Below are 26,809 nucleotides of genomic sequence, written 5' to 3' on the forward strand. Positions count from 1 at the left end.
ACACTTGCCTCCTGAGTACCTTCACTCTTCATTTTCCTCCAGCTGAAGACTCCCACCTCAGCCCCCAAGCAATGGGAGAGAGAAGGATTAGTCACAAAGGGAGTATTATTCACAAAGATAGGCAAGGGGGCTTTTCACAAGATTTGCCCTTGCTATCTGTGTCACAGAGGCTCTGAGGAAGGATAAGCCTGCATATCCTCTGTGGGTGAATAGCCTAGGGCCATTCTCAAGACTGAGGTCTCAGGGGAAAAGATGGGCTGGCAAGACCCAGCATCCTCTCTCTCACAGGAAGTCTGCCAAAATTAGCTCTGGTCCTGCTCTGTTCTCCCCTGAGGGATCCAGATAGTGCTCAAACCACAGCAAAGGAAGACTTAAGAACAAGAAGCAAAGAAGAGTACCTCCCCCAAGATTGGAGCCCAAATTCTAGCTATGCTCCTCCATGCGTAGTTGGCACCCTGGCCACATCAGTCCTGCCCAGGCTGAGCCTCGAGACTAAGAAATAAGCGTCTCCCACAGATCCCAGGAATATCACCTGGAGCCAGGATGGTGCTCAGTGACCTCTGCAGGCTGCAGGCTCCAGCTCTAACATTGGTTGAGGGTTCCAGAAAGCAATACCTCCTGCTGTCCCCCAGCAAGTCCTCTTACCTGCTGTCTAGCTGCACCTGCCTACATCTTTTACTCCACACAGTCAGCTTCTGGAACATTATGGTGTACTCCTCTGCCCCTTGAGAGTGAGATCTTAACAGTGATGCCAACCACAGCCATCTCCACGTGGGACCCAGGGCCAACAGACTAAAAGGCAACAGACACTGGAGGCTTTCATGACCCACAGGACCTGAGCCAGGACTTCACCCTTGTCTCTCCACACCCACCATCTCTCCTCAGACCAGAGCACCTCCAACACATAGACACAGACACAGACACAGACACACACAGACACACAGACACACACACACGCCAGATAATGGGGAGGGGAGGTGGCCACAGTACCTGGTGCATCACATCACTATGCCTGCTTATTTATTATTTATTTTTAAAATATATTTAAACAGCAGCAATCACTTCCAAAATGCAAAAAAAAAAAAAAAAAAATTACAATTTTTAGAATAAAATAATGTTTATAATGCAAGTCAGAAAGAATTGAAAGTACAACTGAGAATCAAATTCACACAGCACTGGGGGCACCTGGAAAAGCCAAGGCCCACTGGTTGAGGACCAGGCTGACAAGAGGGCCCCACCTGTGAGGCTCCTACCCCAAATCACACCCCCCAACTCCCCACTGACGGAGCCAGTGTCCTCTGGGTTAGAAAAGGAGAAGTGGCAAAGAGCTGGCCCTCTTTTGGGGATCCCCCAATCCCCACCCCCCACCCACCAACCAGGGACCTGCTAATCGACCTCCTCCATGTTGCTGTAGGTGGGGGCTGGGCGGTCCACAGGGGGGACGAAGCGTTCAGGGGCTGTCCGCGGGGGGGCCACCTCGGGGGCCTGGCCAGGGCCTAGTCCCTGCAACAGAATATGAGGACAGGGGTTGGGGGCTGCCCAGCATGCTGCCTGGCATCCCGGGGGTGCTGGCTTGGAGCCCTGGCACCCAAGGGAGGGCCCCAGGGCAGGCGCAGACAGCAGCAGCATTGAGACAGAGACAAGATCAGGCCTGAACAGTCTCACTTTATTAAGACTTTAAGTACAGGAAGCAGCTTGAGCAGGGGCAAGCCCCAGGTCAAGGGTCAGAGCAGGATGAACAGACAAGACAGCTGGAAGGGTCTGGGCCCCTCTGCCCCTGAAGGGGCCACAGTCCACACCCTTTCCCTACAGATGCGCACAGCGAGGCGCAAAGCCCAGAGTCAGTCTCCACCACAGAGGCAGCCTGGCCTGGCAGGCAGGCAGGTCAGTCAGCTCACAGTAGCTGCCTGCAGATGAGCTCATCTCCAGTGACTCTGGGACACCAGAGGATAGAACACGTTGAGCACGAGGGCCACCAAAGCTGCCATGGTGCCCAGAACAAAATACCGGAGGCAGCCCTCATCTGGTGTGGTGGAGCCCCGTGGTGGGGGACACACCCAGTCTTGGGGTCCCCAGGAACCCAGGGGCCCAGGCCCCTCGGGCACTGGCTCCTCCTCAGCCTCCAGCTCCTGCCAAATCCGGGAAGCCTATGATGTGTGGAAATGTCCATTAGAACCCAGGGAGTGGGGGTACCCAGTGTCCCTGAGACCCCTGCCATGACAGTTCTGCTCAGAGTGACCAGTGCTGACCACCTGCATTCAAGTCAAGCAGCAGGCAGTAGCTGAGTTGGCCAATCACAGGGTTGTCCAGATTGAGAACACCAGTGTGGGCAAATCTTGATCACCTCCTCAAAACAGCCTATCTGCGTGCAGCTTCCCATGGAGGTGGGGGGAGAGGAGGTTATCTGGTTAACTTTTCAGTCCTGGCTTCCTAAAGAGGGGCCCGGCTCCTAGCTGCCAATCCCTAGGAAAACTAGTCCCTCCTACCCATGTCTAGATCCTGACCACTGTCTTTGCAGGGATTTCTCTGCGCCTGGACCAGAAAGGGCCTGAGAGAGGAAAGGGACAGCAAGAAGCAGCCCAATTCAGAAAGAGATGTGGCTGTGGCCCCTGACCAGGCAGGCCTATGGCACCCATGTCAATAAAAGAGAAGACCCAAAGGCTCATTTCAGAGAGCCAGCCCAGATTAGCCCTGCCCCTGGGTACATGGAGAATACAGGGAGGGACTGTGCGCTGGCATGTGGGGAACATGTGAAGGGAAGCTGGGAGAACACAAGTACAGTCTGTTCATGGCACCATGATCAGTGAGGTTTGGAGCAATTGTTCGGCCTGTACCAAACACGTGCCAATGTGCACACAGGGGGCAGCATGTTGCTGTATGTGCACCTTTGTGAGTATACCTAGGGCACAGAGATTTCTCTGGCTACAGCTCTGATGTAAGGGAACCCTGTTTGTGACTCTCACAAGCTCCAAGGCTCCAGGGACCTGTGGCTGGAGGAGAGAAACTGACTCCTCCACTACCGCCACCACCACCCACCCCTGCAGCCCTAAGAAGCCTCCACCACGCCTCACCTGGCTGGCAGCTGCCTCAGCCACAGGGCCTAGGTCTGGGTGGTGCTCTGAGTGGCCTGCCCGGGGAGGCCTCTCCACAGGAGAGTTCCGCCGGCGATAGAAGAGTACATAGGCATAACGCGTCACTACTTGGCTCTCGTCCACCGTCGTCACTGTGCTATCATCAAACAAGCGCCAACCTATAGCAGAGTGGGAAGAGTGTGAACACAGCCTGCACCACTACCCCGACTGCCTATCCCGCCAGCTGTGTGTGCTCTTACCCACGTCACTGCGCTGGCTGCTGCGGTCATTGGGCAGGCGAGCACAGGCAGTGTAGTGGCCACCAATCATGCCTCCATAGTGGTTGATGACAGCATACAAGTCATAGCTGGGCAACTGCTCCTCCTTCTGGCCAATGCAGAACTTGCTCAGGTCCAGGTTCCTGCGGTGCCAGCAAGGGAGGGGTGAGATAGTCAGCAGGTGCCCAGCAGATCCACACTGGCCTCATGTTCCACTCATAGTAATCAGGGCCTGCCACTCACCGTACAGGGAACTCCACCAGGTCGTTGATCTTGTCACGCCAGATGAAACTGCGAAAGGAGAAGCGCTTGAGCTGCACAATGAGAATATTTGGCAGGCGCCATAGCAGCAACTGCTTGGAGGCTTCACGGTGCTGTTTACACTGTGGGCAGTACCTGATGGGAACATGTATGGGGGTCATGACTGGCTGGTCTCTTCTCCACCCTGCCCCACTACCTGCAGGCTTCCCTGTCCTCACCAGGCCTCCTCAGGTGCCAGCACCTCAGGCCGTGTGAAGAGGTTCAGGCACTGGTCCAAGGTGAAGTGGCCAGCACGGGCAGCCTCACCGGCAGAGCCTGGGTCCTCAGCATATTCCAACTCCTTGGAGGCTACCAACACGAATTCCTGCAGGCGCTCATTGTTCCGCCAAACCAGAGCCAGGCTGCAGTCATCATCTAGCTCCAGTGGGGCCTCTCCTAGAGATAGATAGGAAGGGGTAGGTGTCATGTAGCTGTGGGGAGCAGCCAGCCCAACCTATCCCATAGCTCCCACCCACGTTCTCAGACACCTTTGTCCTCTAGCCGCTGCTCTCGATTGGACGCATCAATTTTATAGATGAAGAATTGGAGTGCGTGGGCACTCATGGCTTCGCTTGGGTGTTGGTACCCTGGAATGGCAGCTGGGAAGGAACATGGTTATCAGAGCTCCCCTGCCCACCAGGGCCTGAACGAGCTTCTCCCTTGACCCCACCCCAGCTCCCAGAGCCTTTCAACAGAATCTTACCTTCAGGCCTGGATACCCTCTCAGCAGCACACAAGGAGCCAACTTCTATGGGCCCACTGGCCAGTATCTCAGAAGAAACTCCGCTGGTGCTGGGCACAGGGCCCCGCTCAGGAACTGTCCATGTCCTGGGGACCCCTGTGTCCCCCTCAGCCACAGGAGTCACCAGCTGGAGCTCAGGAGGCTGGATGGGGTCCCTTTCACTGTCCCCAGCCTCCAGGGAGCTAGAGGAGGGCAGCATGGTACAGCCAGGGCCCTGGGACTCCAAGGCTGTGCGGCCAGGCTGGAAGGGTGGCTGGAATACACTCACCGAGTACCTGGCAACAGGTAGCAAGCCAAGTAAGAATCCAATCAGCCTGCCCAGAACCTCTGGGAACCTCTGCCCCCACCCATCCCACCCTAGTCCAGCCACTGAGCACTTACCGGGCATAGCCCTCTAGCAACTGAGCAAGACGAGCATAAGTGAGGCGTGAAGCAGGTACACTGACCAGGAAGGGGTAGCCAATATTCTCGGGGCGGCACAGGCCCTTGTGGTCAGGCCAATGGGTTTTCTGGCAGAGCCTAGAGGGAAGAGAGAAGGAAGGATAGGGTCTGAGCCCCATGTGCTATGACTTCACATTGGATATACATGCCTTGCTTCCCCCAGGGCCAGAGAGTGGGGTGGTAGGTGGAGGGCTTAAAACATGTATGCCTTTGTGTGTGGGGAAGGTCAGGGTAGCAAGTGGAAGGTACAGAGGAGGGGTGGGGTGATACCACAAAGGTCCTCACTGGTTGCAGTAGCCCACGCGGTAGCACCGAGTACAGCGCTTCAGCTTCTCATCCTCCGACTGCTGCTTCCGCTGGCAGGCTGCGCACTTAGAGATGGGGATGCTGGGCACCTGGGGGCGCTAGGGGTGGGTAGAGTGGCTCAGCAAGGCCAGGCAGGACTATGCCCCCACCAAGACCCTACCACCATCAGGTTGGCCCTCACTTACCTGTTGTACCTCTAGCACCACCACCCGCTCCTTAGCCAACTCTGGGGACAACAGCTCAAAGCAGAGGAGCATGTCAGATGGAGACACGGTGTCTAATGAGTGGGAGGGCAAGAATACCCGGTGGAAGCGATTCTTTATTACCTGGAGACAGAAAGCACACAGATTTCATGTGAGGACGAGCCCTTTCCCTAGCCCTGCCCCAGAGGCATACAAAAGCTTAGTCCTGAGCTCAGGTTTTTGGGAACAGGGGTGGGGTTTGTTGCCTAAAATAGGCACATGCCTATGCTGCCAACAGCCTCAGTGTCATAAGAGCCTGGTGCATCAGAGAGTTAGAAGGACCAAGCCAGAGGCAGGTATCAACCACACCAGCTCTTCACACCAAGGGCCTCCACCCTGCCATCAACTAGCAGGGGCCTGCTGGAACTGCAACATGGTTATCATGGAAAGACCACATTTGAGGAGCCTCTTCCCCACCCACATCCCCCTAAGAAAAAGTGCACTGCCAGGCCGGAGGCTAGGAAACTCTGGGGAGAACCAACACGGGAATTGGGAAAAATATCAGGGACCAGCAAGATGGAAGGAGGACCATGGTAGATGGAGGGACAATCCTGCAGCTCAAGGTTCCTGTCTGAAGAGGGCAAAGCAATTGGGGGCCACCAAAAAAAAGGGGAGGAAACCCTGAAAACAGCTGGGAACTGAGAGTACCTCTGCTGCACAGCCCAAATGCCTGGTTTCAACCATAGTGCAAGGGCACCACCACCAGTTTTTGTGCAGTTATATGCACATTCAGGTATAAGCGTACAGATGCCAATGACTGTATATACACGTCTGTGTGCTGTGAGTCCACAAGTCCGCACGTGTAAGAGCCTGAGGAAGGCCAGACACACCTCAGCCAGACGCAGGTTCTCAGGCTTCACGTGGACACTCAGAGAGAGGGAGTCCAACACTTCACTTGCACTGGAGTTCTCCTTGCTGACACTCACCAGGAACTGTGGTAACAAGGGTAGAGTCAGTGGGACAAGTGGGCCAGGTTCTCTGGGATAGCCTGGAGGATGGGGGTTTACTCCTCACCTTGACGGGCTTGCTATGGGGCTCCCGGGCAAAATAGAAAACAGGGAGAACCTTTTGCTTCTGTGGCAAGGGAACTGGCAGGTAGAGGAATGGGTCAAAAGTGATGGAGACCTGTGGGTATAGAGTGGTGGCACTGGGTAGCTGCACAAACAGGGAGCAGGGAGCAGGATGCTGGTACCTAGCCAGAGCTCAACCAGACCCTCTGATAGCTACTAGGACCCTCATGGCCAACCAGCAAACTCTTAGGCTTGAGAACATTGGATGGACCAGAGTGGCCACTGCCCTTCAGGAGAGAACCATCCCTCTTTCTGGCATTTGAGGCTTAGCCTGACCACTTGACCAATATGCCCCTCATATGCACCACATGTGCCCTTCCCATCTTACCCACACCCCTGTCACATCTCACTCCTGTCTTTGAGCCCAAACATCACTTAAACCTCAGTCAGGAAGCCTACCCTGTCTGTCCTGTTCAGTCCACATAGGAGCCTATGACTTCCCAGCTAACTTCCATGCCCAAATTTTATCCAGCAGCACTTGAAGATATATATGCCTCTGAACCCAGGCAGACCAGGCTAGCGGGGCCAGGCCAGAGGAACTCTTTCAGGGGCCCCTCACCCCAGGGAGCCCATCACACCTTAGCACACACAGGGCACACCAGCTTTGACTTATACTGGCCCTGAAATAGGTCCACAATAAAAGAGTCGTTCCTCATCTTGTGCCGCTGCCATGCTTCCTCAGCTACCACCTGAGGAGAAAAATGGTGAGGACCAAGGAGACCTGGGGGCTAGGGTACACATGTGGCATGCCCACCCACTGCCCCACACCTGACCTCATCGGGCCGCCCATCCGAGTCCACAGTCTCCGTGTATGGCTTGTTCTGGATGCGGTTCAGGTCCTCATGCAGGCCATCCAGCAGGAAAGCCATGAATTCCTGAGCGTCATGCTGCGCATAGCCCGTGAACTGGCTGGCCTTGCTCGCCACAATGGCCTGGATGCAGGGACCAAGGTGTGAGCATAGAGCACCCACTGCACGCCCAGCTGGCCAGTCCTCCCTGCACCCTCCAGCCAAGGGTGGGGGTGGCGGCAGATCACCTTCAACTTGGATGGCTGAAAGGCATGGTGGGTACCCTTCCACAGTGCCCGCAGCAGCACAGCAAAGCCAATGGCCAGCCGCCCACCAGTCCCCAATGGGTTGTTGTAGTTGATCTCGGCCTCAAAGGAGCGATCTAGGAACAGCAGCCAAGCAGAGATGTGAGTGGAGAAGACACCCTGTCTGCCCATACCCTCAGGCTCCAGCTTTGCCCTCACCATGGAAGAAGTCCCGCAGCTCCCGCGTGTTGGACAGAGACTGGATGACGCTGTTCATGAAGCAGGTGTTTCCTAGATTGACGAGGCCAGTAAAGCCAGGCAGACATACCTTCTTTTCTTCTTCCTCCTCCTCTTCCACACTGTCTCCACTCACAGGGCTATGTGGCATTGGGGGGACCATGCATGTGGGCTTGGGCTGTGGGAACGGGGAACATGAGAGAGCAGCCCTGAGGCTCCCCAGCCTCCAATCTTTAGTCCTCCCCACCCCAGGATCCTCACCGAGGCCAGGTGTGGCTCTGGCTTTGGGGCTACATGTTCCATGGGGGTACGGGCCACCACACCATCCAGCCCTCGATCTGTGTCCTCAGATCGAGCCTTGGATTTATCCTTCTCCACAGCTCGGGCTTCCTCCTGGCCTGTCAAGGAGTGGGGGGCACCTCCCGGTGGGGTTGAATCCAAAGGGGTTGGACCTGTCGGCACGGCAACCTTTGCACCACCCACTGCACCTTAAAAAGGGGGAATGGGGGGGCTGGTGGTTAGCAGCATGTGGTGGGGGGCTAGAGGGGACATCCCAGTCATGCGGGGCTGAGCAATGAAGGGAGCTCGTGTGCAGACCTCGTGCAGCTGGAGCCTCCAGGCCCCCCCAGCGCTGACTCTGACGCTTATGGAGGCAAATATCAATGCGAGAGGCCGTGAAACAGAAGGTGCACTGCTGTGGCTCAATCAGGTTCCTATGGGAAAAAGCTAAACTCAGGGACTTAGGTGGAGCAGGCTAGATGAGCCAGGGTGATGAAGCCCAAGATGAGATGGGCACAGGCCAGTCACCACCCACCTGAGCTTCACCTGCCAGCGGAAGATGGTGTGGGGCCCACAGCCCGGATGCAGCCTCAGGAAGTTTCCATCCCTGAAGAGGAAGAGCAGGGGCAGGGCAGGAGAAAAGGCAAGAAGAAGAACATGAGACATACTGTTCCACCTGAGGCACACTGCCTGACCCATCTCCTGCCCATCTACCTACCTGGTCTGGAAAATGAGCGTAAAGTCCTGCTCACGGAAAAGCACTCGAGAGGTGTCCCTGCAGATCTCCTTCACGTACACATGCACCACCACCGAGTCTGGCCCTTTCTCATACGAGTCATTTTTGACAAATGCCAAGCTCACCACAGACTCAGGCTCTGTGTTAAAACCATGGTTTAGTGCCACCAGGACAAGTTCCAGCATGTTGCTATTCTACTCTACTCACCCACCAACCTTGCAACCCAACCTAAGGCTCTGCCTGCCCACCCCCAGTCCCACCTTTACCATCCACCAAGGTTGCAGCATCTGCTGCCACTGCCAGCTCTTCCTTGGAGTGATCACCTTTCCCAGGGTCTCTGCTCCGGACCGTGGTTGGGGAGACTGGATCATTCCTGGGGGACACTGCCTTCTCTGCTGCCAAAAGGGCTAGATTCTCCTCTGAGCCCAGGAGGCAGGTCTGAGGGTTCAGCGGTGGTACCCGGAGCTGTTCCTCAGTCTCAGCCTATTCATGGCAAGATCATGGGCAGAATCAGCTCTGGGTCTGGTGGATGGCTCCCACTAGAGTCCATAGCCCTTTCCCTATCTCCCAACTCCCAGCCAGATATCACCCACTTACCTGGGTGGCTTGCTCAGCCAGGAAGGGTGGGGCATCACCCTGGGGTCCAGGGCCATCCCTGGACGTTTCACCCTCAGGACCTCTACGGAGATGCACAGCCCTTTTGGCACTGGGCCCTACCTGGGCCCCGGGGCTAGCCCCCACGCCTACCTCACCACGGCCCTGGGCCCGCTTCTGGTTCCGGGCCTCTTGCTTGGCCCGGCGGGGCTCAGGACCTGGTTCCAGGGCAACAGGAGACAGCTCCTGTCCATTCTCTTGGCACTGCAGCCCTGGCACCACTTCCTGGGTCCCTAGAGGTTTCTTCTGCCAAAGACACAGTAATCAGACCCTGTCAATTCACTCTGGACATTCCCATCCTACCCTGCCCTGGAACTTACCAGGAGAGAGGGCCAAGTAAGCAGAGGCACCTTTTTGGGCAGTGCCAACTGCAGAAGGCCACCCTTGCGGACTTGCACTTTGGTGCAAGAACTTTCAATCTCAGCATAGAAGATACCACCCCACTGACGACCACCTAGAGAGAGTTGGGGTAATGAGTTGGGATGCGAGTTATCAGATGAGTCAAATGTACTACTAGGCTAAGAGCATATGGACATACCTGGAAGCCGCACCACACAGTCTGTGTCAGTGAAAGCAGCATCCACTTCCTCCAGCCGCAAAGGACCCACTCCCACGCGCAGCTTGACAACCACCTCATCTGCACTCTGCCTCCAATCAAGCAACAATTCTGTAAAGGAAGTGGCAAAGAGGTCATGAGAATCTTCACAAGTTCCTGACAGGAATAAACAAATATCAGAGACTCAACCCTAATGGGACTGTTCCAGATGGGAAGCTATACCCCCAAGGCCCATTCATCTCTCACCCTCTTTGGCCTGCTCTTCCCGAGGAGTGGACACTGGCCCTGACAACAAAGGAAACAACAGGGAGACCAGGATGGGGAGGCAGCCTCCAAGTCCCCACCACCCCACCAAGTACCACCTTCAGGACTTCGGCCAAATACCCAGGCTTCATATCTGAGACTCTACCGAGCCTGTCATGGGTACTTCTCAGCATCAGACCAGGACAGAGGTAGCACAAAAAATGTCATCTCTTCAAGAACGCACTATTTGCTACCAACTCCCAACCCCCAGTCTGTTTCTTCAATAAGAAGGGTGGAAGAGAAGGTCACGAGCACCCTGGGAATGCCACTCCTACCTCTCCTAGGATCTTCATTCTTGCTCTCCTGGTTTGCTCGATCCTTCTGCTTCTTCTTACTGGTGGCCTCCTCCAGTCCTGGGGGCCCTCTCCTCGGGCCTGTGGCACTGGCCCCGCCAGACATCTTGAGCCGCTTGGTCGACAGCCAGAGTGCCCCAGGGTCGGCAACGGCGTCTGGGTCAGGGCTGCGGCGCTTCCTTCCTGGCCCAGCTATCTTGGCAACTCTTTGTGGCCAAATTCTTCAACAAAGAACCAACAGCCTAACAAGGAGGGATCAGTAATCACTGTCAATGCCCAACAACTTGCTCCTTGGCTGCAGCCAGGGCTCAACAACCCACTCCTAACCTTACAGAACAATATCTCACTGTGACCCTGGATACTTTCAAAACTGTTCTGAAAGAGGAATAAATAATGCAATAGCCGCAACTACTTCTGGCCAAGCCTCCCTGACTGCCGTAACAGACCCACAAAGCTGGAAGCCCGGCTGAGGATGTGCCAGGTAAAAACAGCCATGGCCTGAGACCAGACTCTCTCACCAATCTGGAGAGGAGCCATGGCTCTGGCCCACGGGGCTGGAGCTCTGGGCAGGGCGCTCACTTCTCCTTCACTCTCACTGGCTGCTTAGTCACCACCCAAGAAGTAGGAGGTAGAAGAGAAAGGCAGGAAAGGAGGAGACAATCATGTAGCAGAAGAACCAGGCCCTGTGGCTGACAAGAGGCCCAGCCAAAGTCCTGTGAAGAAGGTGCCCCCACCCTCATCAGAACCTGCTCCTGTGCACTGATTACATTTCCTTCCTCTATTCCAAGAGATTCCTTTCCCCTGCTGCTGTCCCAAGCAGAGAGGAGCCTGCAAAGGCTGGAATGAAAAAGGTATCCAGATGCCAAACTGCACCTTCAGCAGCACTCCCTCCTCCCTAGGCCAGACAGGTAGTCTGTGGCCGGAACAAACATCATCCCCTCCCTTCCCAGTTCCCTCCCTCATTAGCTCTGAGCCATAGAAACCAGTGGATTCTGGAACATTTCTCCATCCAAAAATGAAGTTTGTCAAAATGAGATACTGAGATGGGAGTGGGGTTGAACCACGGTTCCAGGACCCCTGGCAACCTCAAGCCTAGCCTGAGCCAGTAGCAGAACAGGGGGTCTGGGTTCCCAAAAAAGAAAAAGAGAAAGTGTGTGTGTGTGAGGAGGGAGGGAGGGAGGGAGAGAGAGAGAGAGAGAGAGAGAGAGAGAGAGAGAGAGAGAGAGAGAGAGAGAGAGAGAGAGAGTGTGTGTGTGTGTGTGTGTGTGTGTGTGTGTGTGTGTGTGTGTGTGATTTTTTCAAGAGTCAAAGGTGGTGCTGGAGGAGCTGGATCATGCCTGCAGGTCCGGAGCACAGGGGTGGACACCTGCCGCATCCTCCTATCCAGGCCCCAGCCGAAGGGCGCATCCTCACCCATCCTCGGGGGACGCTGAGGCGTGGAAAGAGCTGCCAGAGGTCCAGAGTCGGCCTAATACGGCCAAGCCGGAGTACTGACCCTGCCGGGCCGCGATCGAACTTCGGCCTTCCAACCCCGGGCCCGCCCCCACCACCTCCTCCAGGAAGTCACTCTCTCTAGCCGTCAGCCCCCTCCGAGGCGGGAGGCCGGCCATGGGCGAAGCGTAACGGCCCCTTGGTGTCGGTGGGCCCGAAGCGCCACTGGGCCCGAGAGGTCAGGCTGGCAAGGCCTGTGACCTTGGAGAGGCCGCCCCCAGCCCGCGCCACGGCCTCCCCGCTCGGGTCAGGGGCTGCGTGGCAGCCAGCCCCACTCACCGAGTTAGGCCGCCGTCGCCAGCCCTATTCGGGCCCTGGCAACCCGCTCTCGGTTCCGGTTCCGGCTTCAGGTCGGTTCCGGTTCCGGCGCGCCCCTCCCCCGTCCCGGCGCTGCCGCCTCCGTCTCAGCAGATTGTTTTGTTTCGACTTCTAGTTACAGCCGCGGGAGGCGGAGCCCCGAGCTGGTGACGCACTTCCGGCGGGAGCGGGGCATGCAGCAACAGGCAGCTCCGGGGCGGGATGAGCGGAGAGGGCGGGGCTCCGGCGCCTTTGCCCTGCCGTGTGTTAACCTCAGGATTTGGCCCAGAAACCCTGCCTGCCCCAAATCAGAGTCTAGACAGCGCTGTAGGAGTTCAACCGGTTTATTGGGGGCCCTACAGGGCTGGGAGCTCTTCCATATGCAGACACAGTATGCGTGAGGGATGGGGCTAGGTGCTGGGGTAGGCCCTGGGCAGGGGTCACTGGCAGGTATTGTAGATCTGGACCTGCAGGTTGATGGCTTGAAGCACGTTGCGCATCCTGGCCTCCAGCCCGTCCAGCTGGGCTGCCTTGCCTTCCAGAGCACGCTCATTCTCTTCATAGGTACCCTCCAGCTCTAGTAGGGGCAGGTCTCAGCTGCAAGGTCCACTCCCAGAACCTTCCCTACGCCACCCCTCACACACCCTCTCATAAGCCCACCCACCCTGCTTCTCACCCTGCAGCCGCTGCAGCTTGTCCTGAGCAGCCTGCAACAGGACCTGAGCTTCATCCCGCAGTTGCTCTGCCCGCACCTGCGCAGCCAGGAGACCCTGTGCCTTGCGTTCAGCCAGCGCCCTCACTGTCTGGTACTGGTCACTCAGTGGGCCCTGCAAGAGCTGCAGATGTAGAGAGCGGGTCACCATAGTGGCCCAATGGAGGCCCAGCCTCCTCCCCCACCTCCACCAGATGGCTCCCCCTCAACTCACCTGCTCAGCCTCTCGGGCGCGACCCTGGGCACTGTCTGCTGTTTCTTCAGCCTGAGAGGCTGCCAGACTGTTCCCTGCTCGTTTCAGTTTCAGAGCCTCCAGGAGTGCATCTAGTTGCCGAGCTCGCTCACCTGCAGAGCTCAGTGCCTGTTCTGTACCTGCCACCCTCTCTTGCACCTGCCACAAGGGTGGGGGGGACACCCAGGGTTAAACAGATACATAGGGCATGCCCAGAACCTGGCCCCACTAATGTCCCAGGGAGGCCACACCTGGTGCAATGTCTGCTCTGCGTTCTGTGTGTTCACTGCTGCCCCCTGTATGGCACCATGGGCAGCACCCTGTGCCCGTCGGGCCTCCTCCAGTGCTGCCTGCACGGTCTCCGCCTTCTGTCTCTCACCCTCAGCCTGGGTCCTGGGGGAAAGGGGGAATCAGGGGCTGCAGGTATCAGGACCAGGTGTCAGGAATGGGGGGACCAGGGTCAGGACCAGACCGTGCCCGTTGTGCATCCTTCAGTAGCTGCTCAGCCCGACGCACATCTCCTACAGTACGCGCCAGGATTGTGTCCACATCTGCCAGGCTCCGAACCCGCTCTGCAATTGCACCTGCAAGGTGCTGGATTTGCTCAGGTGAGGCTGGGATGGAGAGCTCAAGCACCCGGGTGGCTACCATCTCAATGCTATCAGGATCAGCTCCCTCCTCTATAGGGACAAAAACAAGGGCTTAGAGAGACAGATTATCTAGCATGGACTCAGGGAACATACATGGGACTTGGGTTTGCAAATAGTCAGAGAGTGTAACCAGGAGGACAGGGACTATACTTGGATCACAGACTCAAGAACATGGACTTAGGGACCACATATGAGCAAGGGCTAAGGGGCCAGACAGGGGGTCATTAACACAAGTCCAGTAAGGCCCTCAGGCCCATGTGTGAATCCAAGGAAAGAGATACAGACATTGGGGAAACAACTATAGGGCACATGGGGGGCTCACGGCTTAGGAAATCCTTCACGCTCTGGATAAGTTCCCGCAGCTCCTGGTTGGCCTGCTCCACCTGTCCCCTGGTAGCATTAGCCTTGTCCAGGGCTGCCCGTGCCTGCTGCTGTGCCTCGCCTGCCTGCCGACGTGTCTCAGCCACCTGGCTGAGGATGCCACCACCTTCTGCCAGTGCCCGCTGCAGCTCTGCCTGAGTGTGCCTGGCCCGGCCCAGCGCCAGGTCTGCCGTGGCTGCTGCCCCATGGCAGCTGAGGCCCCCACAGCGAGGCTGCCCATCTTCATCCCGACAGCCTGCACCTCCACAAGGGCTTGTAGCACAGGGTGCATCCCCCGGAGCCCCACACACCTGCCAGGCACAGAGCAAGTCAGGGCCCTGTGGAAGGAACAGCTACGCCCACCTCCCTCAGCCCAGATTTGTGCCTCACCAGTTCATTTGTGCTTGTCAGGCTAAGGGTGTGGGTACGGGCAGAAAGCTCATCCAGTGCCTGCTGGTTGGCCACATGCTTGCGGTTGAAGTTCTCCCTCTGGGCACCCATCAGCATTTCTGCCCGTTGCCGGGTAACTGCTGAGCTGCTCACAGGGCTGCGCACTGCCAGGGCTGAGCTGTTGGCACGACGTTCTGCCTCTGCAGACTGGCTGTGGGCGTGGCGGATGCTGTCATAGGCACCTAAGTTGGGCAGAGGTAGGAAATCAGGTGAAGCTCAACCCTGGTCAACATGACTAGTTGACTAGTAACTCACCCAGGAAGTTTGAATGCTTGAGCAGGTCCAGATGTTGACTGAGCTGCCGCAGTGTGAGATTAAGAGCAAGCCCATCCCGTTCCAGCCTGCTTAGTGCATGGTTGGCATTGAAGTTCTCATCCTGCACATCTGTCATCTCTGCCTCTAGCTGGGTCAGGTGCTCAGTGGCCTCCCCAATTTCACGCCTGCACCAATTGTGGGGGTAAGAGGTGTTTAGAGAGACTTCAGCCTTGTTCCTTTGGGCTTCTGCCCCATCCTACCACATATCCTTAGGCCCATCCGCACCGCAGCTCCTCTGTGGCCTCTACAAGCTGTGCGATGGAAGCAGCTGAGGTGTTGCGGGCACCCACGATGCCCTGTATAGTGTCCACCTTCTCCTTCATGTTCCTGAAGCTGCTCTCAAAGGCGCCCAGCACACCTGTCTGCTGCAGCTCCTGTGCCCACTGTTCCAGGCGCTGTGTACGGACAGCCAAGTCCTGTACCACTCGGTCCCAGTCCCCGAAGCATGCATGGCAGGGATGACAGGCAGGAAAGACACCCGAGAAGCCCCGGGCACACTGGTCACAGCGCACACCAGACACACCGGTGCGACAGCTGCAGTGGCCTGTGGAATGGTGACACTGAAGTGTGTCTATTCCACGAAGGTCACAGTCACAGGCTGCAGGAAAGGGCAGACCACAGAGTTAAGGCCCCAGTGGGGCATCCTGGAAAGTCCCCCATTCACCCTGGCCCCCACTGGCTCTCTTACCACGGCACTGCAATGCAGGGTCTCCCCAGTGGAGTTCCTGGCACTCCGAACAGGTCTGCCCACCAAAGCCAGCACGGCAGTGACATTGTCCTGTGAACTAGGATGGGAATAGGGTGGGGGTCAGAGTCTTTTTCAGAGGATGAACCCTCAAGACCTGAGGCAGACAGCTGGACCCACCCACCCACGAACCTGCTGGGCAGGTCCTATACCTCATTGCAGGTGGGGCCTATGGCCCGGCTTTGGTGGCAGGTACAGGGCTGGCACCCATGACCACTGGTGAGGTTCCAGAATTGGGGGGCACAGCGGTCACAGCTTAGGCCCTGGACATTGGGGAGGCATGGGCACTGTCCACTGCTTGGGTCACAGTGGCACCGATCAGTGGATGAGCACTGCTGGGGATCTGTGCCCAACAGGTTGCAGGTGCAGCCTGTGTCAAAAAGATGAACACACTAGTCAAGGGAAGCTTGAACAGTGGAGCCCCACCCTGGCCAGCCCTTCCCATGCCTACACTCACGGTGACAGCTCTGTCGGGCGGCCTGCCCATAGAAGCCAGTCTTACAATGGGCACAGTGTGGCCCCTCTGTGTGGTGTAGGCAGCGCAGGCATTGCCCCGTGTGGGGGTCACAGGCATCAGGGTCCACAGGGTCAATGTTCCCACTGCACTCACACAGTTGGCACTGGCCACCTGGCCTCGATGGATCCCCAAAGTACCCAGGGGCACAAGTTTCACACCGTGGCCCTGCCCACAGTCAGGGGGAAAGTGTGAGTACCTTGCCCAGCCATGCCACCCTGATCCCATACCTCCACTCTACCTACTCACCTGTGTAGCCTGCCCTGCAGTGGCACACAACCTGCTGGGAGTACCCATCCCGGTGGCAAGAAGTGGCAAAGTGCCGCAGGCTCCCAGGACCTTCAGGGCAAGGGCAAGGCCGGCATTGGCCCCCATACGGCAGTCGCGGGTCCCCATGGAAGCCAGCAATGCATCTGCAGGGAGGGACAGAAAGAGATGTATCATCCCTGGGTGGCCTGCCCCACCCATCAACCCACTTGTAGCTGTTCCAGGCTCACCTTTCACAGTGCTCACCCCCTGTGTGATCACGGCATCCCAGGCAAGTTCCTGTGTGGGTGTCACATTCATCTGCATGCCCATTGCAGACACAGGGTCGGCAGCTAGGGAAGCCCCACTGGCCACGTCGGCAGCGGTCACAGCGAAGACCAAAGGCACCAGTTCGGCAGGGGCATTGCCCACTGGTCCCTTCACATAGGCCTCTAAGTGCCCCCTCAGGGCTGCACTGGCAGGCTGGGAACAGGTTAGAGGCTGAGCTGGAGAAGGGGTTTGTGGGCAGGCTAGGTGGGGTCAGGGTAGGAAGGTAAGGGAATGGAAGGGAACTGCAAGTGATGCAGGGCTGAGAGTAGGGGGCCCAAGGCAGAGTTAGATTGAGGAAGGAGCACAACCAGAGTGGGGAGGAAGAAGAGTATTGGGAAGGAGTGAGAACAGTAGGGGGGAATAAGGGGCAGGCAGTTACCTCGACAGCCCATGGGGCCAAAGCCATAGTAGCCGGGGGCACAGAGGTCACAGCGGCGCCCCGCCACTCCAGGTTTGCACAGGCACTGACCACCATGGGGATGGCACTCAGAACTCACTGAGCCCTGGGGGTCACACTGACAGGCTGGGGGGAGGCAGGGAGCAGGTCAGGCTAGGCCTTCACCTCTGCCCTGCCCACCCATACCACAGATACTCACGCAGGGCTCCGTTATAGAGCAGGGTAGATAGGCTGATGAGGAGGGGGGCACAGGTCTCAGAGGGGGGAGTCTTGCTGGGCACCAGACCCTCCTCGTGACAGCGGTAGTGTTCAAAGGTAGCATGGCGCTCCAAGGCAGCAGCATCACCCCCACTAAACATTTCCAGCACCAGGACACGGGGCAGCAGCACCAACTGGAAGGATAAGCAAGGAAGAGTGAAGTGCAGACCCAGGAACTACACTGGCAATGCCACAACACTTACCTCAGCACTGCCACAGACTGTTCCATCCCGGCACCACCATGGGCTTGCCTCTTCTGTCATGGACCCTTCTACCCAGCCATCACCGCAAGCCCCACTCCCCAGGCCCTGCTACTTTGGTTAGTGTGGGGAAGAGGAGATTGTTCACCGAGTCAATGAGCAGGCCAGGTCCAGAGTAGGAGTTCCCAGGCTGGGTGCTTCCTCCTGCTCGCACAAGCTCCAGAATTAGCTTGTAGGAGATGCCAGGCTCAAGGCAGACAGGACTAGGAAGCACCATGTACCTGGGGAGAAGTGGGGGGAGATATGGAAGGTAACTCAGAGTCCCTGGATCCACCATCTGGGTCTTCTCCCACCCCAGGTGTACCTCCCAATCCATCGGCCACAGCAGAGACTAGGGCAGCACTGGGCTGAGCTGGGCTGGGTCAACAGACAGCTGTGCAGCCCTACAAAACATGTATCTATACAGGAGACTCTCATAATCGTGGCTTACTGGAATTATAAACCTGTGCAGACCCATCTCACTGGAAATACTCCATACAGCCCGGCAACTTCATACCATTTCCTTGGCACAGGTACTTGCCATTTCTTCTCAACAACCACTGTTTCCTCTGACCTCAACAACAACCTTGGCTCCTCTTCAAGGAGTCTTGGCCACCACCCTTCTCTCTCCCTCTCCCCAGGGTTATTCCTTTAGCCTGAAAACCCATGTTAGGGTTCTTTTATTCTCTGCCCCCTGCCAAATCCTCCCATGATCCCTTGAGTCTTCCTCTAGCTTCCACCCCATCTTTGCTCTCCTGCCCAAGAAATTCCTAAAAAGTGACAATTTTTGCCACTGACTCCACTCTCTAGCCTCCCACTCCAGCACAGCTTCTGCCTCATCACACCAACATGCCACAGAGACAGCCTGTGCCAAGGTCATCAATGACTTTGATCTGGCCAAACCCAGCAGCCACTGTTCTATTCTTATCTCACTGTGCATTCAGCAGCATGTAATGAGATCAGTACACCTTCCTTCTTGAGATATACTCTTTTCTCTTAGCTTCTGGGACCCTACCCATCCCCCTAGCTCCTCCTTCTCTACTGGCCTCTCAAACTAGAGTGCTCCAGAGGTTGGTTCTGGTCTTCCTTCCTTTCTCTGGTTATTTCCTCCAGGCCTCCCTTTTTAGTGAGAAGTTCCAAATTTATATCTCTAATTTGACCCCTCAAGGAGATCCAGACATAGAAATCCAACCACTCACTGGCCTTATCCCCCTGAATGTCTAAACATCTCAGTACTGCTCTTTCCCATGCCCCCATCTCAGTAAAGGAACCCACCCCTATCCACATGCTTGGGGAAAATTTTCCATCTTCTTCCTTCCCCATGTATGTAAGTATATCAGCTCTGCCTCTAGAACCCTCTGGAAAATTCTCCGTTCTCAACACCTCCACTCCTATACCTCTATCCAAATCACTGTCACCTGGCCAATTCAATAGCCTCTATACCCCTTTAAGTCTATTCTCCACTTAGCAGCTAGAGGGGTTTTTGTTAATCACAAGTCACATTTGGCAAAATGTATATAATGGGGACAGCCAGGTTCAGTATACTATTCTCTCTGCTTCTGTGTATGTTTATTTACATGACAAAAAAATAAGTAAAGTGATGAAAAATGATACCTGAAGTAAACAGTATCCAAAATGTAAAGATATTAGTCAGAATAGTCACATCCTTACTCAAACTGCTCTGATGCTCCTCCCCTCCCCAAGACTGGCCTACTAAAAAGAAAATCCCATCTCCAGGATTGGCTGTCAGAGCTCTGTGCTGTCTAACCCTTACCATCCCTCCAACATGGGCACTCCCTATGGTGACAATGGATGGTTTCCCACTAATTCCTGTCTTGGAGCCTGGCCCTTAGACTCCCAAGAGAGGAGACCTCATTCTGTCTACTTCCTTCCTGACCCAGTGTCATGCCCAACAGTGCCTGGCAATCAGCACTCCTGAGGAAGCATTCCTTGAATGAAAGAAGGAACAGATGAATGAATGAGCTCAGTGTGGGATGTCCAAGCTAGCAGTGGGATCTTCCAGGCACCCTGTAGGAAGCTTAGGAATTGGCCCACCTCTACACACACACACACACACACACACACACACACACACACACACACACACACACACACACACACACACACACACACACACACACACACACACACACACACACACACACACACACACACACACACCATTGTGGGTGCTACCATCAGTGCCCTCACCTGGTGTCTGGTTGCAGAGTTCCTCTGATGCGGTCATCCTCAGGCAGCACGTGCCCACACCTGCTGCTGGGTGACACAGGCTGTGGGCGCTGCACAGTCAGTTCTATCTCTGCCCACTGTTCAGGTACCTGAAGGGGAGAGGGGGGACCGGACGGGACGATGAAGAAGGCACACACACACACACCCCACGCAGAAGTTCAGCTCAGGGTCAGGTATTACAGGGTCTGACCTGGGGCTCCAAGCGCAGCAACACATCATAGTCCATGGCCCGCGGCACAGAGGCCACCAAGAATTCGAGTGCCTGGCCTTCTCGCAGCCGCACAAACCCAGGGCCCGTCCAGGAAGGAGATCCCCCTGGGGTCGCCACACGTTCCACCAAGTCAAGCGGTCTCTGGGAGGCGAGACAGCCCAGGCGTAAGAAGCTCAGGTGAAACATCGTATCTTCTACCCTGGCCCCGCCTCCAAACTCCAGCGGTCTCCACGAAACCCCGCCCAGTCCCTGCCCCTCCTGCTTAAGCCCGCCTCTTTTGCCACAGCCCTGCCCAGGTCCTCGCTCTCCCTCCAAGGCCGCACCCCAAACTCCAGTACTCCCGCCAAGGCCCCGCCTAAGGCCGGACACTCCATCCTACCCCAACAAGGCCCCGCCCATAGCCCCCGCCACAGTCTCGCCGCACCTGTCCTCCGGCGTCCTCGGCCTCCCAAGTAAGGTAGTCCAGGAAGGGCCGGAAGAAGCCCGGCTGCACCTGCTCACAGCGTCGCCCGACCATGTGCTGGCGGCAGCGGCACTGACCCGTGGCCTCGTCGCACCTGGGGGGCACCGCGGTTACTCGAGAATGGCGACCTCCCCCCACCGCCAGGCTCTTCACCCTCCCTTTCCCTGTCCTAAACAGCACTCACTGGGGATCCAGGGCACCACCCACGTCGCAGTCACACGGGCGGCAGCCGAGCAGGTCGTGGCTCAGACCCCAGTGGCCAGGCTGCAAGAGAGGGAGTTGCTGGGGCCCAGAAACAGACCTCTTCGCCAACCAGTAGGAAACTCAACAGAGATTTTCAGCCTCTAGCACCCCTTGGTGAAAACATGGCCCCAAATTACTAGCCCCTACCCTTGGCCTCCCAGACTTGAGGCCTCTCAGAGAGAACTCTACCCCAAGCTCTCAGCACCATCTCATTGGGGCATGGACACTACCCCTCAGTCCTGTGTTCTGAGGACAAGTCCAGGACCCGAAGACCCCCCTCCAGTCTCACCAAGCAGCGGTCACAGCCACGTCCTATCACTAGACGCTTGCAGAAACAGGTTCCATTGTCGGGGTCGCAAAGAGTGCCTCCAGGCACTGTGCCCCGTGCATCACACTGACACCCTGCAGGGAGAACCATCAGCACTTTGGTGAGCTATGGCAGGCTGGTCAATAGTAAGAGGTCAGGGGTTAAAGGTCAGCACAAGAGTTAGGGCAGGAGGCACATACGCTGGCAGCCTCGAGGGTCACTGGCACTGAGTCCAAAGAAGCCATCACGGCATTGCTGGCAGCGAGCACCCACCACATGCTCTTTGCAGCGACACTGGCCTGAGACCAGCCCCAGTGCAGGGTCATCATGGGGATCACAGCGACCGCCATCTTGGGTACCCATGGGATCACAATCACAGGCTGGGGTAGAAGGGAAGTGCAGGGTCACCCTTTCCCAACTGGCCCAGCCCCCTTTCTCTCCAAACCCTCACCCTGCATCCCAAGTCTGGCTTCACCCTGAACCTCCCACCCTAATTCTTTGTAACCTGGACCACAGTCTGGCTCTCTAGCTTCCACCCAGGCTCAGGCTGTCCTCCCCCATGCCCAGTCCTGGCCTCACAGCAGCACACGGCAGGGTCCCGCAGGTCCTTGGTTGGGTCACGATAAAAGAAGGGCCGGCAGAATTCACAGTGGCGTCCAGCTGTGTTGTGCTGACATGCATCACACACGCCTCCACTCACATTGCCAGATGCTAGGTACATGGCCATGTCGAAGTGGCAGCTGTGGGAGTGCCCGTGGCACTCGCACTCTGGAGGGAAGAAAGGAAGGGCAAAGGCCAACTGAGGTCCAGGTCCCGAGAGGGAGAGGCATCATGGCCCTCAGTGCTCTCTTAGGTACCTGTCACAGGTCAGAATTTGTGGGTGGGAACTTAGGGACTTAAGGGTCTCAGCATCACCCAGGGCAGATTGTGGAGGGGGCTGAAGGAGTTCCCAGGAGCCTTGAGGCCTGGACACCCTGAAGACATATCCTGGGCCTTAGGGGCTTAATCAAGCAGCTCTAGGTTCTACCCAGGGTACAGCCAAGCCACAGAGTTCTGGGGCTGTGGGGGCTGGGGTCTCACTCACTCCTGCAGGCATGACTATGGCTGTCCTCAGCTGGATACCAGGGCAGGTCATGATAGAAATCCTGGCACTGCTCACAATTGAGGCCACGAGTATTGTGCTTGCAGACGCATGCCCCATGCACCTAGGAGGGTGGGCAGGCAGGTGATCAGCACTGTCCAACCATGCCTGCCCCTGCCCCCAGCCCTACCCAAGCTGTCTGAAGCCCCTTACCATGCCCTCAGCATGGGCTGGTGCCCCTGGGGCGGGTGCACACTGTGAGGCATGTCCATAGCAGAAGCAGTTACCACGCACGACCAACTCATAGAGGGCATAATAGTACTTCTCACGGATCTCCCGCCGTGGGTCAAGCAGGTTGTCCCCCAGTGTATGCAGCCGAGTCAGGTTCACCCGTAGATTGGTGATCTTCAGCAGATCTGAGGGGATAGGAGTGGCTGGTGACCAGCTGGCCAGACTTGCAGCCCCATCCCCTCCCAGGGGCCACAGTTGCCAAGGTCACCTTGGGAGACCTCCTGTCTACTGTCATACAAGCTAAACAGGGCTTGGCACCTGCACTAAGGAAGCACCCAAAATAGCTACTAAGGCCCCAAATAGCCAGCAGCTGAATGCTGGGAGTATGCCAGGCTCAAAGGGTGGAGCACTCACTCTGGATCCGTGGGCTGTAGGGGTCTGGGATAGGGATGGCAGGATCCAGCACACGGTAGATGACCTAGAGTGGCAGGAAGTCCACAAAGACATTCTACCCTGTCTCAGGCCCATCATCCCCACCCCCACCCTAGCGCAGGTCCCAGCTCTCACCTCGCCTTCAGTGGATGGTTCAATCTCTGAATAACGGGACTCACAGACCACATCATCCCAGTGCCGTGGAGGGGCCAGCGGGACTCCTGGGAAGTCAGCCCCACAGTCATAGGAGAAGTATCGGTACACATGCCAGGTGCGGCCAAAGTCTGCCGAACGCTCCACCAACATGGCAGCAGGGCGAAATGTCTGGGTGGGGGGCATGGCTTATCAGTGGATACCAGGACCTAAGCCCTACCCAGCATGGCCTTGCCTTCAGGCAGCTCACAGACAGGTGGGGGTAACCATTGGAAGACAGGCAATGACCAGGAAAGGGAGCCACCTCTAGTGGGAAGGCTCAGGGGTCATGGGGCCCACAGATTGGGGCAGAAAAACAGCATGTGCAAAGGCCTGAAGATGTAGGGCCACAGAAGGTCAAAGGATGAAGGAGATTTCCATGCAGCAAGAGCACAGCTCATGAGGAGTTCAGGGAGGCTGTGCTCAGGGGTTAAGAGCTCTATCCAGGGGCAATGAGGAGCCAAGCAGGGTGATTCAGGCAGGCTCCCAGACATGCAAGCACCTTGAAGGTCATAATTAGGTGTGTGAAATGGAACTCAGCCTCCAGGTCCAGCTGGATGGTGACCACAGGGACACCTGGGTTAGGAACTAGAGGTCAGGGACTTGAGGCTATAGGCAGGCAGCCCTGCTTACCTCATGCCCCACCCACAACCTCACCATTCTCTGACTGCCACCAGGCTGCCCGGCGCTGTGGTGCAAAGCTGGTGACAACATTCTGGATACGATGGCTCTGAGGGTTGTCACGAGCAGAGAATGGGTGCCGGGAGTCACATAGGAAGCACTTCTTCTCGTCCTGGGTTGGTTCAGGGTCAGGGTCAGTTTCTTACCAAGTGCCAGTTTTCTCTGACCAGGCACCACATTCCAACCCCCAGCCGCACCTGCAGGTGACTGACGATGCAGTAGGGCTGGGGGCCGCGCAGGCCGCAGGTGGATGAGGCAGTCAGTCTGTCTGCGCGACCCACCAGCAGGTCTCCAGTGGCTGGGTAGCAGCTTCCCCTTGAGCAGCCTGGCATATCTGGGGTCAAGGCCAGGACCTGCGCCAAGCTAGCAGCCAGCACTGGGGGCAGCAGGGCAGCCAGTTCTGCTGTGCTCCTACTGGGTGGTCCCACCCCACATGCCCCAAGACAAGGGAGGTCATCCCAGGACCCATCCCCCACATCTCAAAACCCTCAACCCTCAGCAGACCCCCTCACCACTCAGCAGCAGGTCCAGTCCAGGCTTCTGGTGTACACGCTGTCCCCCCCAGGCCCTCCTGTGTTCCCCGGAGGCCCACTCCATCCTGAAGGGGCAGCGGGGAAACACGATGAGGGGTGATAAGGAGTCTAGGAGCCGTGGATATCCAAGCCCTCCCTTACTGACTCCGTGCTGACCCTGCCCGTATGGGTCCTCGGTCGGTTCCCCTCCAGGCCCTCCTTCTGTCTGTCAGTCTGTCCAGCGGTCCCGGAGCTTGGAGTTCGGAGACTTTCAGAAAAGTTGGGAGGTGCGGCGGGAAGGAAAGCACGGAACGGAGTGGATCGCGGGCAAAAGAAACGCCGTGCAGAAACCCTCCCACCCTACATCTACCCTCTGGGAACGACCCTTATTTCAGGAACCAGAGTCGGTCAGCCCACACGCAAATCTTTATTGTGCCCTCATGCCCAGACCCGAGGCCTGTGCTGAGGCCGGGGGAAGGTAGAGAGTTCGGGACATTAGACCACAACAGGGATGCACCAAGTCAGGGGCATGGCAAGACCAAAGGAGAAAGGTCTGATCCTCGGGAACTCTAACTGCGGGCCAAGGAGCCTAGCCTTTGTCTACGACGTCATGGGTACCGTGGAAGTCATCGTCAACTCGGCGTTCGGTCCCAAGGCTCCAGCACCGCGGAGGCGAGAGGGCGCGCACAGGGGAGCCGAGCTCTCCTTTCCAGGGCTGTGGGGAGTTTTAGCACGGTCCGAGGAACAAGAGAGGGCGGGGGTAGAGGGAGAGATGAGGAAAGCCTACGCCCTACCCCGGGGATATACGCCTCACATAGTCACTCCGGCAGGCAGGAGAAGAGCTGCCTCAGTTTCGCCCCATGAAAATGGGTGCTGGGCAGACGTCTCCAGAACAGAGCAGCAGCGAGCGAATCCCTATCTTGTTGCTATGATTCCACTCCGGACCTTCCGGCTCGCCGGGAGGGCCCGAGTCCGGGCCTGGAATGCGCGCGGCCAGTGGGCGCGTGCCCCACCCAGGCCCCTGGGAACGCGGGGACTTCGGCGTCTACATCTCAGTTTCGGGCTGGGCGGGGTTACTCATGACCTCCGCGGCTGCGCCTGCTTTGTCTGGGGCCGGGCTGGGGGCACGCGAAGCTGCCGGTCCAGGGGAGGAAGCTGGGAGTTTCTCAGGGTGATCGAGATTTATTGGGGAGCGCATGTGGGTGAAGGTAGGGGTGGGGCTTACCCCAGTCATCTGGTTTGGGGGTTTCCGGTCACTCTGGGAGTTATGTAGTAAGCACTGGGGGCTCAGAGACACTAGAGGAAACTCAGGATTTTAGAAGGTCACTCAGAGAAAGGGTCTATCAGGATCAGGAGTACTAGGTGGCCTCATGGGGTCACAAAGGGAATTACATAATCTCTGGTTTCTCAAGGTCAAGGGGTCACTGTGGGAATCATAGGGTCACACCACAGGAATCACTCAGGGTCAGTGGACACTCAGTAGAGTCTCTGGTCTCTCAAAGTCAGGGGGTTTCTGGGTCACTCAGGTCACTTTGAATCATCTAGGTGGTCCTAAGGTCCCGCTTGCTAGCATCCATAAATGGCAGTCAGCAGATGGCATAGGCATTGGCACCCAGCCCCATGTGCTCAAGCAGCTCTGCTGCCTGCTGCTCCAGGGCCTGCAGGGTGGCTGCCTTCTCACTACACCAGGCAGTGCTCAAACCCTGGGGATCATGCCATTTGAGCCAGGCTCTGAACCCTGGCCCTGACCCCTGACACTCACCTTAACTTTAAACCACCCCTGACCCTGATTAATATCTGATCCCTGTTCTTAACTTTGACCTCAAATCTGCTCTCTAGATGAGTTGGAACTCAATGTGGAACCAGTCATGACCTTCCCACACTGTCCCTATTCTGACCTTGACTCTCCCATCTGACCCTGGCCCTGGCCCTGACCACATCCCTGTGCCTGCCCCATCCATATCCCCCCACTACTGTCCAGCCACACACCTTCCAGGTGGTTCCAGCTGCTCTGTATCTTATTTAGTAGTTTCTGGGCCTTGGTCTGCACGTGCTGCAGTGTCTGTGTCCTGCAGTGTGGCCACCAGGCCATATATGCTCTCCTGCAACTCTGCCACACTCAACCAGGCCACCTGCAACTCCTGGAGCAGAGAGGCTAGGCCTGAAACCCCACCCCATTCACACCCTTCTGTCCCAAACATGTCTGTGCCCAGGGTTCCTGGGGGCAAGGGATTTTGGAACTGAGACCCTGCCTCAGCCCAGCCCAGCCCAGGCCCAACCTAAGCCTTACCTCCCACTGCTCTGGAGGGGTCCCTGAGACCCCAAGGCTCATTGTCCCCACCTCATCTTACTCAGGCCACCAGCTACACCCATGGCCTATGCTGCCCATTCTTCTGCCTCCTGGACCTGCCACTGACTCAAAGCCAAAG

The 26,809-nt window shown here is 57.1% G+C and overlaps 2 protein-coding genes across 16 annotated transcripts; both read right to left on the reverse strand.

Annotated features, from left to right (window-relative positions):
* Nucleotides 1-1,095: 1,095 nt before the first annotated feature.
* USP19 (ubiquitin specific peptidase 19) lies at nt 1,096-12,464 on the reverse strand. Of its 14 annotated transcripts, none has more exons than XM_037850718.1 (27): nt 12,312-12,464; nt 10,524-10,783; nt 10,192-10,230; nt 9,928-10,056; nt 9,710-9,843; nt 9,333-9,632; nt 9,002-9,218; nt 8,718-8,874; nt 8,535-8,606; nt 8,318-8,433; nt 7,982-8,202; nt 7,703-7,898; nt 7,487-7,620; nt 7,224-7,382; nt 7,029-7,139; nt 6,395-6,505; nt 6,211-6,312; nt 5,324-5,464; nt 5,118-5,236; nt 4,773-4,910; nt 4,353-4,666; nt 4,138-4,248; nt 3,829-4,045; nt 3,593-3,745; nt 3,332-3,492; nt 3,072-3,250; nt 1,096-1,503 (listed from the first exon to the last, which is right to left on the reverse strand). In XM_037850718.1, exons 2-27 carry the CDS (start codon nt 10,645-10,647, stop codon nt 1,387-1,389), a joined length of 3,972 nt encoding a protein of 1,323 aa, XP_037706646.1. In that variant the 5' UTR covers nt 10,648-10,783; nt 12,312-12,464; the 3' UTR covers nt 1,096-1,386. The 14 variants fall into 14 exon arrangements, with proteins under 14 accessions (XP_037706646.1, XP_037706631.1, XP_037706641.1 ...); XM_037850703.1 differs by having other exon boundaries at nt 7,982-8,208; XM_037850713.1 differs by having other exon boundaries at nt 9,333-9,635.
* A 193-nt stretch (nt 12,465-12,657) lies between these two features.
* Nucleotides 12,658-24,665, reverse strand: LAMB2 (laminin subunit beta 2). Of its 2 annotated transcripts, XM_037850724.1 has the most exons (33): nt 24,558-24,665; nt 24,381-24,466; nt 24,066-24,244; nt 23,845-23,980; nt 23,690-23,763; nt 23,131-23,319; nt 22,978-23,041; nt 22,546-22,748; nt 22,336-22,456; nt 21,831-22,019; nt 21,452-21,631; nt 21,234-21,346; nt 20,886-20,965; nt 20,663-20,795; nt 20,218-20,379; nt 19,989-20,116; nt 17,887-18,019; nt 17,480-17,672; nt 17,263-17,406; nt 16,805-17,036; nt 16,557-16,720; nt 16,251-16,475; nt 15,946-16,163; nt 15,737-15,833; nt 15,274-15,646; nt 14,989-15,173; nt 14,674-14,915; nt 14,246-14,594; nt 13,746-13,953; nt 13,525-13,666; nt 13,256-13,432; nt 13,006-13,165; nt 12,658-12,906 (listed from the first exon to the last, which is right to left on the reverse strand). In XM_037850724.1, the coding sequence occupies exons 2-33, from the start codon at nt 24,463-24,465 to the stop codon at nt 12,770-12,772; spliced, it is 5,415 nt and encodes a 1,804-aa protein (XP_037706652.1). In that variant the 5' UTR covers nt 24,466; nt 24,558-24,665; the 3' UTR covers nt 12,658-12,769. The 2 variants fall into 2 exon arrangements, with proteins under 2 accessions (XP_037706652.1, XP_037706656.1); XM_037850728.1 differs by lacking the exons at nt 23,690-23,763; nt 24,381-24,466; nt 24,558-24,665 and having other exon boundaries at nt 24,066-24,207.
* Between the last annotated feature and the right edge of the window lie 2,144 nt (nt 24,666-26,809).

This window comes from Choloepus didactylus, chromosome 1, assembly GCF_015220235.1.
Source record: "Choloepus didactylus isolate mChoDid1 chromosome 1, mChoDid1.pri, whole genome shotgun sequence".
In the NCBI taxonomy this organism is placed as follows: Eukaryota; Metazoa; Chordata; class Mammalia; order Pilosa; family Megalonychidae; genus Choloepus; species Choloepus didactylus.